This window comes from Artibeus jamaicensis, unplaced genomic scaffold (genome assembly GCF_021234435.1).
Source record: "Artibeus jamaicensis isolate MK-2021 breed Jamaican fruit bat unplaced genomic scaffold, CSHL_Jam_final contig_76, whole genome shotgun sequence".
NCBI classification, from domain to species: Eukaryota; Metazoa; Chordata; class Mammalia; order Chiroptera; family Phyllostomidae; genus Artibeus; species Artibeus jamaicensis.
In genome coordinates, this window is record NW_026521954.1 from 18,855,531 (window position 1) to 18,873,310 (window position 17,780).

Consider the following 17,780-nt stretch of genomic DNA (forward strand, 5'->3'; position numbering starts at 1 on the left):
CAATCTTAAAATTCTATGAATATATTCACCTTTCTTTTTGACATTTATTGACTCCTTTTGGGCAATCTCACAACCAGGTATCATTTTTTAAAGGTCGTCATGTTATTTTGGCACAAGTTAGAAATTTGATGGTAACTTTGGTTTAATCTGAAGACTCAATTTAGGAAGAAAAAAAAAAACAAACACTGGTCTAGAAATCAGGGAACAAGCTCTAGATTCAGTTCTGCCCCAGTGAGATGAAGGATATTGCTTAAACTCTCCGAGCCTTGGACACCTCCTTTACATATAATACAGCTGGAGTAAGTTGGGTGAAAAGCAACATCTAACTTTAACTTTCTAAGGCACTGGAATGGGAGAAACAGCCTGTCTCCCTTTTTGCTTTCAGTAATAGAACCATCTGTGCTTTCCTTTGTCGCATGGCAGCCTAGCCAGAAACTGCACCTCCCAGCCTCCCTTGCAGCTATGGAATTAAGTGCAGGCCATTGGGAGGTGAGAGAGGGGGTATATACACCAGTTCATTCCCAGCCTAAATGCAAGCTGCTTACCCTGGACCTCCTCTATCTCTCTTCTTACTGATGGGAATCGCAACAAATGTGGCAGTGGCCTTGGACCCAGACAACAGAAGCTACAGTTTGAGGATTGATGAAGGTTGAAGGTGGCAGAGCTGAGTGATCATAGACCAGAGCCTTCCACCCACTTCTGACCACCACTGGCCTTGAGACTGTTATGAAAAAGAGAGAAATAAATTCCACCATATTTAACCCTCTGTGTTTTGAGGAGTCTTTTATAGTAGCCCAGCCTGTACCCTACCAATCACAGAACTAGAATTCACTTTTACCTAACTGGCATTTCTGTTTTTCTTCAATGGTTTGAATGGTGGTAAGACCACAGGCGCTAGAGTGAGAATGGAAAGAGTCCCGGTTTGGATGCTGTCCAGTCCCGTAACCTCCATCACCTTATCCAGCCACTCCTTGACTTAGTTTGTCAATCGATAAAACTAGACAATAATGAGGCCTACCTGCTGTGGGATTATTATGGGAATCAGATGAGAGAGGGTGTGTAAGTCTATGACCCTAGCACCTGGCACCTTGTAAACTCCTGGGGAGTATTTCTATTATCAGTGTTGTCAGGATTGCCTCACTGGTAGCATAATCATCATCAACATCATCATCATCGTCGTCATCATCATCAGCATTTACGTCCTTTTAAAAGTGGCTTGTTGAGCACACCATTTTTGGAGACTGTGTAAGAATAGGCAGGCATCCTGAATCCAGCGCTCTGGGACCCTCTGCGCACCTGTAGGACACACAGTGGGTTCAGTACCGTGCATACATATGTGTCCTACAGACGCCTGCCGCTGTTGCATTTATGCTGCTTGTAATGTCACCCACAGGTTGATTGAGCGTGGCACTCACTTTGCCCTTGGTTTTGTCAGTTCAGCAACCTCTCGGGGGCCAGAGCATCTGAACTGAGATCAGGAGCAATGAGGAAAAATGAAATGGGTGGAGAATGGTTTATTTTTTATGATCATCATCCTTAGGTTTGCTTTTTGATTATTAAAAAATGCCAATGACAGGTGTCTAAGGAAGAAGGCTTCAAAGTTACCATTCGTGTGAATAATTTTCCCTTTGAATCAAACACAATGTTAGATATACAAAAGTCACATGGTTAGTTGGTTCATATCCTTTGGGATTTTACAAATATTTTATATTTTTCTTTTCCTTTGATCATCTTAACTTACCAAGTAATATGTACTTTGTAGGAAATGAGAAAATGCAAAACAGCAGAAAATGTTAGCAATTAAAATCCCCTCTAATCCCACCACCTGAAAATAACTGAGTCTTACGCCGGGATTTCTCCCAGCTGTCCAGGGGCAGCACTTGCTCCCCCAGTGCCCCTCGGCCCAGACTCTCTTCCCAGAGCTCTTGCTCGCACTGCCCCCAGTGCACACCCCCTGCTCCCACAGGTCCTGCCTGTCCTGACTGTACCTGTACAAGGAGCTGTGAGCCCTGAGCTCTTCGTCATTTGTTCTCACGTGCCTTCGACACTTTAACCCACAAGGGACAAAATCTGAAGAACTCCCAGCCTACCACATCCCAAAATAAGTGATGAGGGATATTAATTGGCATTATAATTAGAAAAAAGCTCAGTGGCCAAATGTTGGGGTAAAACCAGTTAAACAAATGTCTTTATAACAAAGGTGCCTAAACACTCCTCAGGCCCATTGGACCTTGACCTCTCTTGTTCGCATCCGTCCCCTTTGATAATATCAGTTTAGTTGGACCATTGCATTCCCAGGAGAGGATACTTAGTTTTCTCTGAGAGATTAAAGGACTTCTTGTCTCACTTAGGTCCCACTGCTTGAGAAGGGCTGAGCTGGGCCTTGGAACTCAGGTCCCCTGTCATCAGCCCTGCACTTCCTCCAACTTCCCACAGGCCATTCGTCCTGCATCCTGTTTCCACCTGAACATTGTGCGTGTGCCTGCGTGTGTGCACAAGAGCTTCTGAGAGTCGAGACCAAGTCCTAACCCGTTGTTCTGTTTCCTCTGGTGCTGAAGTTGGTGCTCTGTGAACCTTATTCGGCTTCCTTAGAAGGGTCAGAGTAGCAGCTGTAGTGGACTTCGGTTCTTGCTAACACAGCATCCATTCTTCTGGTACCAGATTTCCAATTTCCACTGAGATGCTGCTGTTTACCCCACTCCATTCCTCTGTCCTTGTGGTTGAGGAAGGTCAACCCCATTACCTTGGACCCCACGTGACCTGAAATTAACCAGTGAGTGTATTCTACCCCATTGACTGCAGGAATTAACATTAGACCCATGACCCTGCTTGGATGAGTAGAGTCAACTTTGAGACTTGTCAGAACTGTTGAGAAAAGGCAGCTCTCTTTCTGGGGACACACTAAGCTGCTAAAATTTAACCTTGATGCTTGCTGCCTGTGGCTACTTTGCCAAAAACTTGCTGGAGCACAAAGCGGACTCAGGGAAAAGCAAAACTGTGAGATGGAAAGAGACGGTCAAGGTGACATGCTTTAAGAGCCGAAGCTGCCACTGGCTCTGGGCTTCTCAGGCACATGAGCCAGTAAGTTGCTTTTTTCCCAGCCAGTGGATTTGGGTTTCTGTTCTTGTATCTAAAAGAATTCTGATGAATAAATCTGTACATTTTTTTAGGATGTGCTTTCTAACAGATTTTGTATATTTTTACTAAACAGGAAGATCAGGCCAAGAAATGCTGAATTTCGTAACCTGTGGAATTTGGTTTTTTTAAGCAAAGAAGGGACTTTCAGGAGTATGAACTAAATACACTTTCTACCCTCTAGAACAGGCAGATGTTAAAAGACTAGCTAAGGGAACTTGGCCAAAATAAAGGACAGTGTCACCATAAATGAAAACGGAAGTGACTTTATACATGATTTTATTATCAGAAGCCACCCGGCAACCCCCCAGATTTCACCTCCAGGATGTGCTGACAGGAGTTTAAGAGCCATTGGACTTGAACTGAGTGAAAAGAGATCTGGACTGGGTCTGACACGTATTAGGTGCTCACTCAATGTTTATTAAAGAATAATTCCTAAAGAATAGTTTCTGGTTTTATTGCCTGGGATGAGTAAAATCACCAAGTGGCATTTTTTGATCAGTTGGATGGGAACAATAACTGCCTGCCTTTCTCCTGACACAGCCCGGCATCATTTCACTTGCATTTAACGCGTCTGAATGGCGTCGGTCTCCCCTCTGTCACATAAGTTCTTGCTCGTTTCTTTTTTCATCACTTTCATTTGCCCTCTGATGAATTCCGGACCAGGAGTTCCGCTAGATGGGGAGGATACAGTGGGGTGTGGCAAACAGTCCCTGCTCATTCAACTCAACAGCCTCTCCCGCAAGACCTACTGTGTGCCTCCTAGTTTCCTGGCCCAGTGTTCCCCATCTGGACACAAAGTTGAGTTATATCCTGACTCTCCTCACAAAGCCAGTGGGTTCTGCAGTGGTGAGTCCCCCTAGACCGTGTCCTACCCTCAGGGACACTGGGGCAAAAGAAGGTTGACTGCCACCGCTGTGGGCGATGAGGAGCCTCTGAGCAATGTCAAGCAGGATTGTTGTATAGTTGGCTCTTGGATGTGCAATGAACACGCTAGTAGACAAGGGATGAAGGGACCCTGAAGTAGAGGAGTCATAGGCAGGGGGGGTTGGAAGAAGAGATTCCAGAAAAACAGAAAACAGGCTTTCCCTCGATTTTACAAAAGCCAGCTGCTCCTAGTCTTGCATGCCACAGAGATTCCCAGGAGCGGTTGATGAAGGACGAGTTCAAGAGCTTCCTTCTGAAAGTAGAGTAGCTGCACCCAACATGGTGTCTGTTATTTGTCAGGGGTCTGTTCTTGCCTGACTCCTGGATCGAAGCTTCGGACAGCATCTGTTGCACTTCATTCCCCATTCCACACCCATAGCAGCATCAGGACTCTCAGACTCACGTCCCCTGAAGAACTGAGGTCCTTAACGGAAAAGACAACACATGCATCATGGGGCTGCTGAGACATAAACTTCTGTTTCTCACTAGCCCAGTGGAGGCTGGACAGACAAGCCCAAATCTCCCAGGGAGGCCTCCGGACTGGCCCTTCCTGTCAGAATCTGTGTCTCAGGCTTAAATACTTGTGGATTAACTGATGCAGAACTGATGCAGTTAGATGGTATGGCCCTATCCCCCCCCCAAACTACATTTTTTCTGATTACAATTGAGGTATATACTCATCATAGAAAAAAAATGGAGAATGCACAAAAGCAAAAAAAAAAAGAAGAATCAATCACCCTTCCGTTTTACCATCCAAAAATAACTCTGCTCATGTTTTGGCATATTCTTGACCCTCCTCTTTGTTGATATGTCTGTATGATTTTAAAAAAGAATTGGGACCATGTTTTATCTTGAATTTTATGTTGTTTTTATTTTAACTTAAAGTAATTGACTTCCGACTTGCTGAGGTCCCCACTGTGTTGGGCTGGCATAGACTCTGTTCTTCCATGGATGCTTCTGGTAGCACAAGTCAGAGACAAAAGATGGGCTGGCCCATGAACTTGACCCCCATGGCCCTTCCATTTCTGGTATAGAGATTAAGTGAGCAACACCACCACCCATGAACTGAGAATAGGACTCCCTTGTGCTTATTAAAGGACCACATGTCACCAGAGCACAGAAATTCAGCCACGACTGGGAACGCAGTCTGCAAAGGTGACCAGACTATCATAAATGGATCTTTGGGTTTTGTTAAAGTGTTACTTGGACAAGAATATTTAGCTTGAAACACACTGTGTGTCTGAGGATTATGCAGAAGATACAATAAAAGATACAATAAATGGATTGAAAAACGTTTAAAGAGATCCCTCCCCCACCCCCCAAGAACAGTGGACAAAGTAAAAGTTCATAATATGGGCCTTCAATATATTCGCCTTTCATGCTGTGGGGTTTGCGTAGTAAAGCTGCTCTGAGCTTGGAAGAGAGAGTAACAGCCCTCAGGGTCCTGTCATTGATATGGAACAAGCGGACGTGCATGTCTACATAGACCTGTCCACAAAGCCTGCTTTCACAATTTAAATTTGCAAAGTCACAATCTGAACAGGTAGACTCGAAGAGTGGCCATTTCTGCTTTTGAGTTTACACAATTTTGTTTGGATGCATGCTTGCAAGTTTTCATGTTCCTACCTGGATTTCTTCTCTGTTAAAATATTTCCTGTGAGAGCTATTAAGATTTCTTCATACTGGCTTTATTCAGAGAAGAAGCATCATGCATGCATATGCATATCTACTGACCAGGTTGGCTGACCAAGGAAGCTATCACTGGTGTTCACTTTCCAAAAAGCTGTAAATGAGTCATTGAGATCTGAAAGACAGACAGGATGGCCTCTTTCCTGGTCCCGCATCTCATGCAGCTGGTCAGTGGTTCCCATGTGAGTGTTCGCCTGGGCTGATGAGAGTAGGGGCTGGAATCAAGAGCCCTCGGGGAGAGACTGCCCTTCCCTTTCAGCTAAGTCTCCATCTAGATGGGTTTGGGAGACAGTTGGGCTTCAGTTGCTCAGAAGCATATGCCTCTCAGCACAGCGCCTTGTGCAGCGAGGTGCCTAGCAACAGCTCTCTGATGCATAAGGGTGACATTTTTTTTCTGTCATAATCACATTTATTTGATAACCAAGAAAAACTCTGAGTTTTTTTAAAAGAAAGATTTTTTTCTTTTTTAAATATATTTTTTATTTAGTTATTTTTCAAGTACAGTTTTGTTTATTTCTCCCATCCCAGCCCACCCCACCCCATGCACCCCACCTCCCTCCCCTTTCCACCCCCCTTAGTTATTGTCCCTGTGTCCTTTATACTTGTTTCTCTAAATCCCTCCCATTTTTTCCCCTTAAATTCCCTCCTCTCTCCCTCTGGTCGCTGTCCCCTTGTTCTCTATTGCAGTATCTTTGTTTTTTTTTTTGCTTGCTTGTTTGTTTTGTTGTTCAGCTTCCTGTTAAAGGTGAGATCATATGGTATTTGTCTTTCAACACCTGGCTTATTTCACTCAACATAATGCTTTCCAGTTCCATCCATGTTGTTGCAAAGGGTAGTAGTTCCTTCTTTAAGGGTGATATTTTAATTAGCGTCTTACACTCCATCTAGAAATCCATTCCTCGGAGCCCAGGAGCCCAGCCTTGCTTGGGCCCTGTTCTGAGCCATTTCCATAAGGGAAGGGACAGCAATTGCGTGTCCTTCGCACTTCCTGGGCACTTCCACACCCAAATTCAGGGCTCTGACTATTCCTGAGTGCAGTAGGAATCCATCAGAAAGTTTTGAGCAGCGAAGGGACATAACTTTACTAACTTTAAGCAGATTCTGGGTGGCAAGACAGAAACTAGGATTAAGAGGCCGTTGTGATCCAGGCGAGAGGTGCCCATGACCCGGGCTAAGGGGAATATGAAATGATGAGGAGCGGAGAGGTTGGGGATGGGCCGATGGGGTAAATGTGGGATGTGAGAGACAGGGTGACTCCAGTAAATTTTTATTTTCCATTTTCTTATGGCGCTAAAATATAAATAACAAAGTCTACCATCTTAAGCGTATAGTTCTGTTATGCAACTGTTGCCACCACCTCTAGAAGTTGTTCATCTTTCCAAACCGAAACACAGTACCCTTTAAACAATGCACCCTGTTCCCTCCTCCCTCTGAACCCTGGCAACCACCATTCTCCTTTGTGGCTCCATGAATTTCCCTACCCTAGGAACCTCATGTACATGGAATCATGTGGCATTTGTCTGTTTGCAACTGGATTCTTTCACTTAGCATAATGTCTTCAAGGTTCATCCGTGTAGTGCCGTGTGACAGACTTTCTTTTTAAGGCTGAATAATATTCCTTTGTATGTGTATATATTACATTTAGTTTATCCATTCCTTTGTTGATGAACACTTGGGTTGTTTCCACCTTTTGGCCAGCGTGAATAATGCTACGAGGGTGCCCCTTCTTCCAGTTGTTTTGGAACCAAAACTCCAGAAGTGGAATTGCTGGATTATTGGTAAATCCACAGTTACGCCTTTAAGGAACCACGCATCAGTTTCACAGCAGCCGCACCATTTCAAATTCCCACCCGCAGTGCCCAGGGTTCTAATGTCCCTACATCCTCGCCAGTGCTTCTGTCCTGATTATTTTGTGCAATAACCATCCAAATGGATGTGAAGTGGTAGCTCACTGTGGTTTTGATTTGCATTCCCCTGATGATTAGTGATGCTGAGCATCTCTTCCTGTGCTTATTGGTCTGCTCTGAAACTTGACTGACCTGAGCAACTGGAAGAAGTACATTGCCATGCAGTGAGATGGGAAATATTGTAGGAAAACAGGTTTTGAAAGAAAAAGAAACAGTATAAGTTGACTTGCATGTTAGATATCCAAGTGGAGATTTTGGTAAACAATAGGAGTTTGATGTTCAGGTGACAGGAAGAGCCTGAGTCATTAGCAAATAAAGCAGAAAATCATGAAACCGGATAAGACCCCCCAGGGAATGTTTGTAGAGAGGAGAAGCAGCCTGAAGCCTGCTCTCTGGGCACTCCTATCTGGAGGAAGGGTGATGAGGAGGAACTAGCCCAGGAGATAAGAAGGAACATTTGGTAATCAGTAGGAGGGTGTTATATCCTGGGAGCCTTGAGAAGACACTGTTTCAGAGAGAAGGAAGTGATTTCTTACATCAAATGCTGCTGAAAAGGGGAACAGATGAAGAGTGAGAAGTAGCTATTGTTTTAGCAGTGTGGAGGTGTTCGGTGAAGCAGGGAGGAGCTGTTTTGGTGGATTATTGAGTTGGCTTGAAAGCCTGATTGGCAAGTGTTCTGGAGAGAAGGGGACGTGAGGAATTAGTGACAATGGCTATAAACCAAGTATTTGAGGAGTTTGCTCTAAAGGGTTACAGAAAAATGGGAGCATGGGATCAAAAGAAGGATTTTTGTTAATGATAATGTTACAGAACATCTCTGCATGTTGATGGGAGTGATCCGTTAATGATGATGCAGGAAGCAAGGGCGAGAATTACTGAGCAATACCTCCAAAGGTGTTAGTTGGCTTCCTTCTCTCTCTCTCTCTCTCTCATAATGTACATTGCTCACTCAGTGTTATACTCTGGGTACTCAACAAATATTGTTTGTTTGTTTGTTTGTTTGTTTTCTTTTCCATTTCATTCCTGACTCCTGCTGCCAGACTTGATGGGAAGTTTCCTCAGTATCTGGTGCTCAGAATCCATTCATTACAGCTTGGCTAAGCCTGCAGTGCTCAGCCCCTAAGACGTGAAAAGGCCCTCATCTGAAATTTTCTCTGAAATCAAACCAGTGTATTTCTAAAACCCTCAGGAAGTCTTGCTGACTTGCTCAGTATTTCTCTTGGCTGCTGAATTATCCATGTCCCTTGATGGATTCTGAACTCAGCCTCCTCCTGAGAAGGTGGATTTATAAATGAATCAGGGCCATGTGCTTTGATGTTTCAGTTTAGTAGGTGGTGAGCAAAAGAAAGCAAAGAAAGAGGTGGCAGGAGAAGGGTTGCCAGGTAACCTGTGAGGCACCAACCCAGAAAAGGGTGGATCCACTCAAAATCTGCTCAAAAACTTCAGATGTGGTATCTCCGAGAACAAGGGATGCTCCCTTTTGAGGGGCTAATGTGAGAGAGAAGGAAGAAACATTTAGTAAGTTCTTACCGTGTAGAGTACCACTATGTAATGAGTAGCTACTGTGTATGAGTACCTACTATGTAATGAGTACCTACTATGCACAAGTACCTACTATGTAATGAGTACCTACTGTGCACAAGTACCTACTATGTAATGACTACCTACTATGCACAAGTACCTACTATGTAATGAGTACCTACTGTGCATGACTACCTACTATGTACAAGTACCTACTATGTGTGAGTACCTACTGTGTGTGGTACCTACTATGTATGGGCTCCCACCATGCTCCTGCCTTCCTTCATTCTCTTCTCCACACTAGCAGTGCATCCCTGTCTTGTATCTGAAGTTATGGAGAAGAACTCAGTCTTTCCCCATGGAATACAACGTTAGATGTGGATTTTTCATAGATTCCCTCTATCAGGTTGAGGAAGTTCCCTTCTGCTTCCAGTTTGGTGAGTGGTTTTTATTATGAAAGGGTGTTGGATTTTGTTAAATGCCTTTCCTGGGTCTGTGGAGACCATCATGAGGCTTTTATCCTTTGTTCTATTCCACTGTCCTCTATTCCCTTCCTGCAGTGCATTACAGTAAGCGATTTTCAGATGTTGAATTAACTCAGCGTGCCCACTTGGTCGTGGTGTGTAATTCATCAATAGCTGAACTCCATTTTCTAGTGTTCTGCCTCCCAACATGTTCTTTTTGAACAAATCAGAGCTTTAAACCCCTTGCTGGATTCCCATGGCACCTTGCAGACGTCCCCTGGGGAACAATGCCACAGATGCCGTCTGGAGGCCTTTATATGATCCCACCCCCTTCCTTGCTTCTGCCCTGTCCTGCTTCCCTGTTCCCTTACTCATTCCTCTGGGGACAATCCCTAATAAATCATTTCCACACAAACCCTCTTCGCACGTGCTCCTTGTGGGGGTCGGCCTAAGTCGCCACCACTGAGGAGCGTCTCTGGTCACATCGTCCCTCCCACGTGCCTGCACTCCTCACACACACTGTGGCTTTTCCTGCAGGTGATTTATTCCCTGAACACCCGCCAGGATGAGGCCGAGGCCAGCATGGAGGCGCTGCGGGAGGCCCACCAGGAGGAGCTCTGGAATGCTGTGGCAGAGACCAAGGCGAGGTTTCTGCAGGAGCAGGCACAGGGCCGTGCAGAGGAGGAGGAGGCCCTGCTCCAGCGCATTCAGGCCCTGGAGAGTGCACTGGAGCTGCAGAAGAGACTGACGCAGGAGGCACTGGCCCAGTCGGCCACGTGCAGGCTGGAGACCAAGGAGAGGGAGCTGAGGGTGGAGGCGGAGCATGCCGAGCGGGTCCTCACCCTCTCCAAGGAGATGCTGGAGCTCAAGGCTGACTACGAGAAGAGGCTCCGGCACCTGGTGGGCCACGAGGTGCCCCAGTGGGGCCAGCTGTCCCAGGAGAGCCCTGACCCAAAGGCAGAGCCAAGCACTGGCCCCGAGATACGAGAGGTCCTGCTGGAGGTGGAGCGGCTACGAGCAGAGAACCAGCAGCTGAGCAAGGACTACGCCCAGAAGGCCGAGGAGCTGCAGGTGAGCTACGAGCGGGAGAACGAGGCCATCCGGCAGGCCATGCAGCAGTCAGTGAGCGAGGCCCTGTGGCAGTGGCAGGAGAAGGAGACTGACCTCCGCAAGAACTTCCAGGTGCAGGAGTCAGCCCTGCAGGCCCAGGTCCGGAAGCTGGAAGGGGACCTGGAGCACAGAGGCCGCAAGATAAGTGACCTGAAGAAGTACGTCCAGAAGCTGAAGGAAAGGATTCAGGTAATGCAGGATCCCTCCCTACCTCTTCCATGGGAGAAGCACGACCCCTAATTTTGAACACTGGCTATGTGTCCGGCACTGTGCCAAGCACTTGACTTCTACCAAAGTGAGCTCTATTATCTCCATTGAGTTAAACCACATTTATTCAGCATGCATTTATATAACATTATCTACCGTGAGCCAGGCCAGGGCTGGGGGGAGGAGACATGTGGTGAGCAGATCTTGGTCTCTGACCTCAGAGAGCTTAGACTTCCAGTTTACAGATAGGAAGACAAGCGTGACATTGAGAAGCTTAAGGACTGACCCAGTGGGGCACACTGCTGGTAAGTTTGTGAACTCAGGCCACCCTCATTCTAGAGACCCTGCTCATTCCATAACAACTCACCTGTCCTGATATCCTTGGGGCTTTGTATTCGTGGAGAGCCAGACCATCAAGCCAGTATGTGAGCCCCATGGACGCCCAGAGCCCCATCCCTAGAAGCAGCAGTGGATAATGCTCCCAAGACGCCCTGAGCATCCTTTTCTGTCCCAGATACGTTATCTCATTTTATCCTCACCACAGAAGGATTCAGTAACTTCACGGAGGTCATACAGCCAATCGGAGGATGAATGGGGAATTTGATGAACCCTGAGCCACTGAATCACAGAGACTTAAGGGCATATGCTTTGCATTTCCGTGCCTTTTAGATCTGATGTTAGTTCTGTGAACAAAGGATGTCTCTGCACAGAACTGTAACCAGAGGCATGAGACCCTGTCTGTTTGTGTAGGACCTGGATGTGCAGCTCAAGGAGGCTCGACAGGAGAATTCAGAGTTGAAAAGCACTGCAAAAAAACTTGGGGAGAAGCTGGCCGTGGCCAAGGACAGACTGATGCTACAGGAGTGTCACGTGACACAGAAAACCGGTGAGATGCCCTAGAACGATCTCCTTCCAGATGGGAGGTTAGACGCCAGGCGGGAGGCTGTGGGGGTGGGGCAGGGTGGAGGGGCAGGCCTGTTTGGTCCGACCCACCCAGCAGGCCAGTCCCGTCCATGGGGGACACAGGTGGCCAACACCTAGCACTGCTACAGGCCAGATATCAGAAGACACGAGGGAGGAGGACCCCTTTGTCCCAGAAGTTGCCCCATCAGGCCACCGTAGTGCCCAAAGCTCTCAGCACTGGTCTCTATCCCACACTTAGCACCTCATACTTTTTGAATATTTAACTCACTGAGATAACACTGGTTAATAACACTATATAAATTTCAGTTGTACAACTTAATTCATATGTCTGTACACTCTGTTGCCTGCTCACCACCTGGAGTCTGGTTTTCTTCTGTCACTGTATTTTGACCCCTCTGCCCTCCCCCCGCCCCTTTCCCTCTGATAAGCACCATACACTTCACACTTTTAACCGTATTGCATACGGTGCTGTTGTAGTAGGGTCTTCCCAACAATTTTGTGAGATCGGTGGTGTCAGTATCACGGGTTACAGATGAGGAAATAACTCTGAGAAAGGCTACATGGCTAGGTCAAGGCCGACCAACCTGGTTGTCGATGGAGCTGGTGTTTGTGTCTAAGAATATCTGACTCCAAAGTGCCTCCCACTAGGCTCCTTCATCAGGAAGTTCTTGATTACCTGCAGTGTGGCCAGCTTGCCACTGGGAGAGAGAACAAAGGCACGCGACCTACGCTCTGCCTCCGGGAAGCATCTAGCACAGTTATATGACAGAGTCCAGCTTGCTTTGGTGTCCTGGACGGGCCCAGGCAGCAGGAGAGTGATGTGTCAGGTAGAGAAGGAATCGCCGAGGGCTGGAAATGTGCAGGGGAGCGGAGGTTCAGATTGGAACCAGAGGCGTGTGGAGGGTCAGAGCAGTGGACTCAGAAGCAGGGAATGAGGACCTTGGGGAATAGCGGAAGAAAGGGAGCAATTTTAGTAATATTTATTTCTTCTCTTATCTTTTAAATTCCCTTCACTTTGAACCCTTTGAATGTACACATCTCCAGGAACATGCTCAATTTTTTTAACCTATGGAAAACACGATCACAAAATTAGAGGTGAGCAGTGTAAGAAGGGAGAGCACTCTTCGAACTCAGGGTGCTGCTTGAGCAAAGACAACAGTCACAGCCTTGACTGTGCTCGAGGCCCAGGGGGCCACAGGACAGGGATTGCACAGGGGAGTGGTGAGCAAAATCATTCAAAGCAGAATGGGGACCTGGCTGCAGAAAACCTCAGACTGAAGCCAAGGCCAAGGGCATTCCAAACGAAGTTGAAACTTTTGCTTATAGATGACATGAAGACAGAGCGAATTGCAGAGAATGAAATCTTAGGGAAAGCGAATGACCTGGAATCCCGCAGTCCTCGTGCTCAGCAGGATCGGAAGTTCCCCAAGGAATGTCTGTGTACGAAAGGAGGCACAGATGCACAGGTAGTGTGTGACCCGGCCCTGGGGGCGGGGAGGGCACGGAGGCTGTGCTGCGGTGCGGGTCGGGTAGAGCTCCATCTGCAGCCGCAGCGGACTCACCTGGGAGCAGCAGGTGCCGTGGCTGCAGGGGTGGTGCGTGGGTCTGAACTCCAGCTGACTTCCTGCCAACTTCATGTCATTTGAAACTAGGAGGCTGAGAATGTAGCAGAATTCCCCCAACTCCTTATCTTTGACTCCAGGCAAACTGGAAACTTGCGTAGGGTCCCTGCTGAACGTTCCCAGCCAAAACTAAGAAAGCATTCTTTAGCAACCGCTACCATATCTGATCCTGTGACAACAGAGACACTGTTCCAGAGGGCCCTTTTCCGATGGTGCATAAAGTCAAGTCTCTGACAAATTTCAAATGTACAGTCCTATAAACTTTACTGCACCTTGTGAGGCAGGCTGTAAACCAGCACATAAACTGTAAAGGTTGCACAGAGGAAAAACGGTCATTCCCTGCTCTTTTTATAGGCCAAGAAAGAGGCTCGCGTGGAGACGGAACACGTGAAGCAGCAGTATGAAGAGGACCTCCGTAAAATCAAGCGTCAGACAGAAGAGGAGAAGAAGCACCTCAAAGAGCAGCTGGTGAAGCGCCTGGAAGACCTGGTGAAGACACACACCGCGGAGATCAAGTCGGTCCGCTCGTCAGCGGAGGCCGAGAGAAAGAGGCTGCGGACGGTGAGACCCACGTCTGCGCTGTTCTGCTTCCTTTTCTTTACCTCCCTTCGTTCCTCTCTCTTCTTTCCTCCCTCAAACCTTTCCTGAGCTCCTACTGTGAACAGGTGTAAGTTAGTTCTCTGTCCAAAGGGAGTCTGGGGTCTTTGGAGGAGAGAAGGACACCCAAAGACCGCGGGCTGGGGTCATGGACAGGAGGCGGAATTTTGTCACCCGAGCACTTACCTTAGGAACATGCAACTGCACTCAGCACAGTCAGGGAAAAGTGACGAAGCAACCACTGGGGCCTGGCCCACTGCCTGGACTCAGAGCCCAGCCCTGCCTGCCTGAGCTCAGCGCCCACAGCACTTATCTAACCTGGGCCGTCCAAGAGAGCCTGCGGAAGCCCCGGTTCCTCGGGCATGAAACACGATGGTAACAGCAGCTCTCTGCTTAGCTGCAAGGATTAAAGGAGGTGATCCAGGTGAAAAAGCAAAGCACATCCTAGTGCCTGGGGCTTTCTAAGCACTGCGTAGAGGCGGGCAATGAGTCAGCTGCCTGGCGGTGTGGGACAAGATATTCAGCCTCTGGGTACTGTTCCAACCTCTCATAGAAGTGGGGGCTTTCTGCTAAGGGGGAATACAAAGCCTCATCTGTCCTATTTGCTGGGGAAAGCAAATAACATATGTGAATGTTTTAGGAAAACAATGAAGCGTAAATATTATTGCGAACATAGGTGATGCTTGAATTACAATCATTCCCCTTTATTCATGAGGGATGCATTCCAAGACCCCCCAGTGGATGCCTGAGAGCGTGGATAGTCCTGAGTCCTGGATGCACCGTGTTTTTTCCTGTGCGTACAGACCGATGATAAAGTTTAATTTATAAATGAGGCATGGTAAGGGATTAACAACAATAACTAATGATATAATAGCACAGTTATCATAATATACTGTAATAGAAATTATGTGAGTGCCTTCGGAGCCATTATTAAGTAAAATAAGCATCACCTGATCACAAGCCCCGCGACACCATGACGATGGGTCTCGTACCCCAGACGGCTACCAGGGGACTAGCAGGTGGCACTTGCACAGTGCGGAGACGTGGGACAAAGCAGTGGCTCACGTCCCAGCAGAGAGGAATGGGGTGGTGGCGTTTCCTCACACTACCCAGGAAGACACGCACCTTCAAACTGGAATGGTTTATTTCCGAAGGTTTGCATGTACTGTTTTTGGAACGCGGTTGGTGTGGGTGTCTGAAACCACAGACAGCAAAGCTGCAGGTAACAGGGAGCCACGTCTCACAGGAAAGCCTCTTCATAACTCAAGAGCCCACGTGCTCCACTCTGAGGGTTCCTGGAACACAATCATATGTCACTTAGGAACGCAGTGTTGTGTGATGGCTACGAGTGGTCGGTACTCAACGCATGTGTGTTGGGTAAATAAACAAACTCATGGAAGACCCAGGCTAGTCCTGGGTCCAGGTCCTGACTCTCCTACCAGCTGCATGACATGGACAGGTCACTTACCCTTTCTGAAACCTGACTCTGAAATCAGGATACATACTTTGAGGGCTTATTGTGTGGACTGAGTATGGTATTACCTATTAACTCTTAGCTCAGTGCACAGCTTGTAATAAAAGTTCTATTAAACAGTGGCTGTGATTAGTTACCATGTGCATTGCATGATATCATGTCTGATAATATTTTTAGTAGCCAGTATACTTGATACATATAAAGTACTTTATTCTTAGCAACACATTTAATCCTCCCAGCAATATTACAAAAGTGGGCATTCATATTGCCATTTTAGAGGTGAGAAAAAGGTTTCGTGTCAACTCACACAGACAGTGAGTGGTGGAGGTAGTATTAAAAATGGACAGCCTGACTCCAGAGCCCCTGGTTTCCCGCCCCTGTGCTGAGCAGGAAGCAGCCGAATTGAAAGCACTCTTCTCCCCTTGAGCTGTGGCTGGTCGCACAAATCCAGTTCCCAGACTCCAGCTGAACACTCTTTCCATCCCAAGCCACAGGCAGTGGGAGGTTCAGTAGCTCTCCCACAGCTGCAGGTTGCCCTGGTAACCTATCAACCAAGCCTGACTCGGTGTAGAAATCCCACTTCAGCTTTAATCAGGGCGCATGAGTCTGTTTGGGAGAAGAATCTAACGGACGTACATTGTGTTTCCTCCTGGGTTTGGGGGTTGCAGCCATGTGGTTGGTTTTTTTACCTTTTGGTAATTTCTATAAACTGAGGATATAAATTATATAAATTAGGCCCTTGAAGAGGCCCCAAATCTAGGGTTGTGGGCTAAAAATAGGCAACACTTATCCCTCTAGAGTTCAGAGTGCACTCTTCCTTTGAGTGCTTTGCTGTAGGTATTTTGTGTACCATCCACGTTACCTTACACTGAAGAAGACGCTATGGTGGATGGGCTGGAGTTGACCCGGGAGGCCTGTCTGTGTTCCCTGTCCATGGGATTAGATGCTATTATCACATAACCTTGACAGACAGAGCAGACTACACATGCTACAGCAAGCACTTGCCTACACGGGTTCCTAGCGAGAGCGTGGGAAAATGTACTGAGTCCCTCCCAAGCTGGGCTAATGCTGCTGCATCCCTGTCTCATCTGTATCACTTAGGGTTCTGGGTGGCAAGCATCACACACCCACCCTGGGCAGGTGAGGTAGAAAGGGAATTTAGTAACAAGTAATAATGGGTTGTTTTCTGGGAGACCAGGGAACCGGGCAGCTACCCAGTCGGGAATGTCCCAAATCTATTGCAAGACTGATGGGGACACCTGGCTGCCACCTCTGAGGCCAGACTTTGCAGTTTTCATGGCTGACACCACCAGTACTGGGCCCTGGACACGGCCTGGGGAACCACACTGTCTCGTATGGTGATGCTGACTCTGGCCCTCCAGAGCCTGTGTGTTGTGGATGCGGTACGTGAATTCACACGGACTACCAAGTCCTGTGGAGGAAAAGGGACCGCACAGCCACTCTCAGGGGAGAGCACCTCTGAGTGCCTCAGCCATTCTCTCAAGAGGAGAGCGCTCCGACCCTTGCCTAGACAGGCTTTTTTTGCTTTTCAGTCACATTACATCAAAGAAAGTTCTCATTATTTCTAGATTTAGTTAAGTGATTACTTCTTACAAATAACTAAAAAGGAGAAAGTTGCAAATGTAAGGTAACAATAAAGATGATTGATGTGGTTACATTTCATCCTTGGGACATCTTAGCACAGACTTTCAGGAGTTGCTTCAGAGATACAGATTAATTATCTGTAGTCTCAATTCGGGGTGAGGGAGTTTTAGCAAAAGCAAGCCTCATAGCAGCCTAGGTACCATACAGACCTTATTCCCCACAGGAAAGCCGATCTGTACACCTGACTGCTGTGTGCCACCTCGCATTGATCGGTTTTCCGGATCAGTACTGGGGTACATTCGCCATTGCCATGCTGATGGGTTCCCTATAGTACGGTAGCTACAAGACACACATGGCTATTTACAATTGAATTAATCACAATAAAATGTAAAATTCAGTGTCTCGGTGGAGCTAGCCACATTTCAAGTGCTCATAGATATGTGTTGCTGGAGACTCACATGTTGGGCCATGGTGCTGCGCGATTTCTCCCTGTTAGCTACAGTAGGTTTAGAAATTTCCAGCATCGCAGATTTCTGTTGGTCAGTGCTGCTCTGGAATGACCTGTCCTGCTGCGCTGGGAACTGAAGTCGTCAGATCT

The 17,780-nt window shown here is 47.2% G+C and overlaps 1 protein-coding gene across 1 annotated transcript in view; it reads left to right on the forward strand.

The window, feature by feature from the left end:
- The window catches only part of FAM184B (family with sequence similarity 184 member B), a 77,754-nt gene that overhangs the window by 25,061 nt on the left and 34,913 nt on the right, over positions 1-17,780 (forward strand). Inside the window, exons 2-5 of the mRNA XM_037132740.2 lie at positions 10,181-10,942; positions 11,711-11,846; positions 13,211-13,350; positions 13,861-14,067. Of these exons, the coding sequence (XP_036988635.2) occupies positions 10,181-10,942; positions 11,711-11,846; positions 13,211-13,350; positions 13,861-14,067 (1,245 nt within the window). The remainder of the gene's footprint in view (positions 1-10,180; positions 10,943-11,710; positions 11,847-13,210; positions 13,351-13,860; positions 14,068-17,780) is intronic.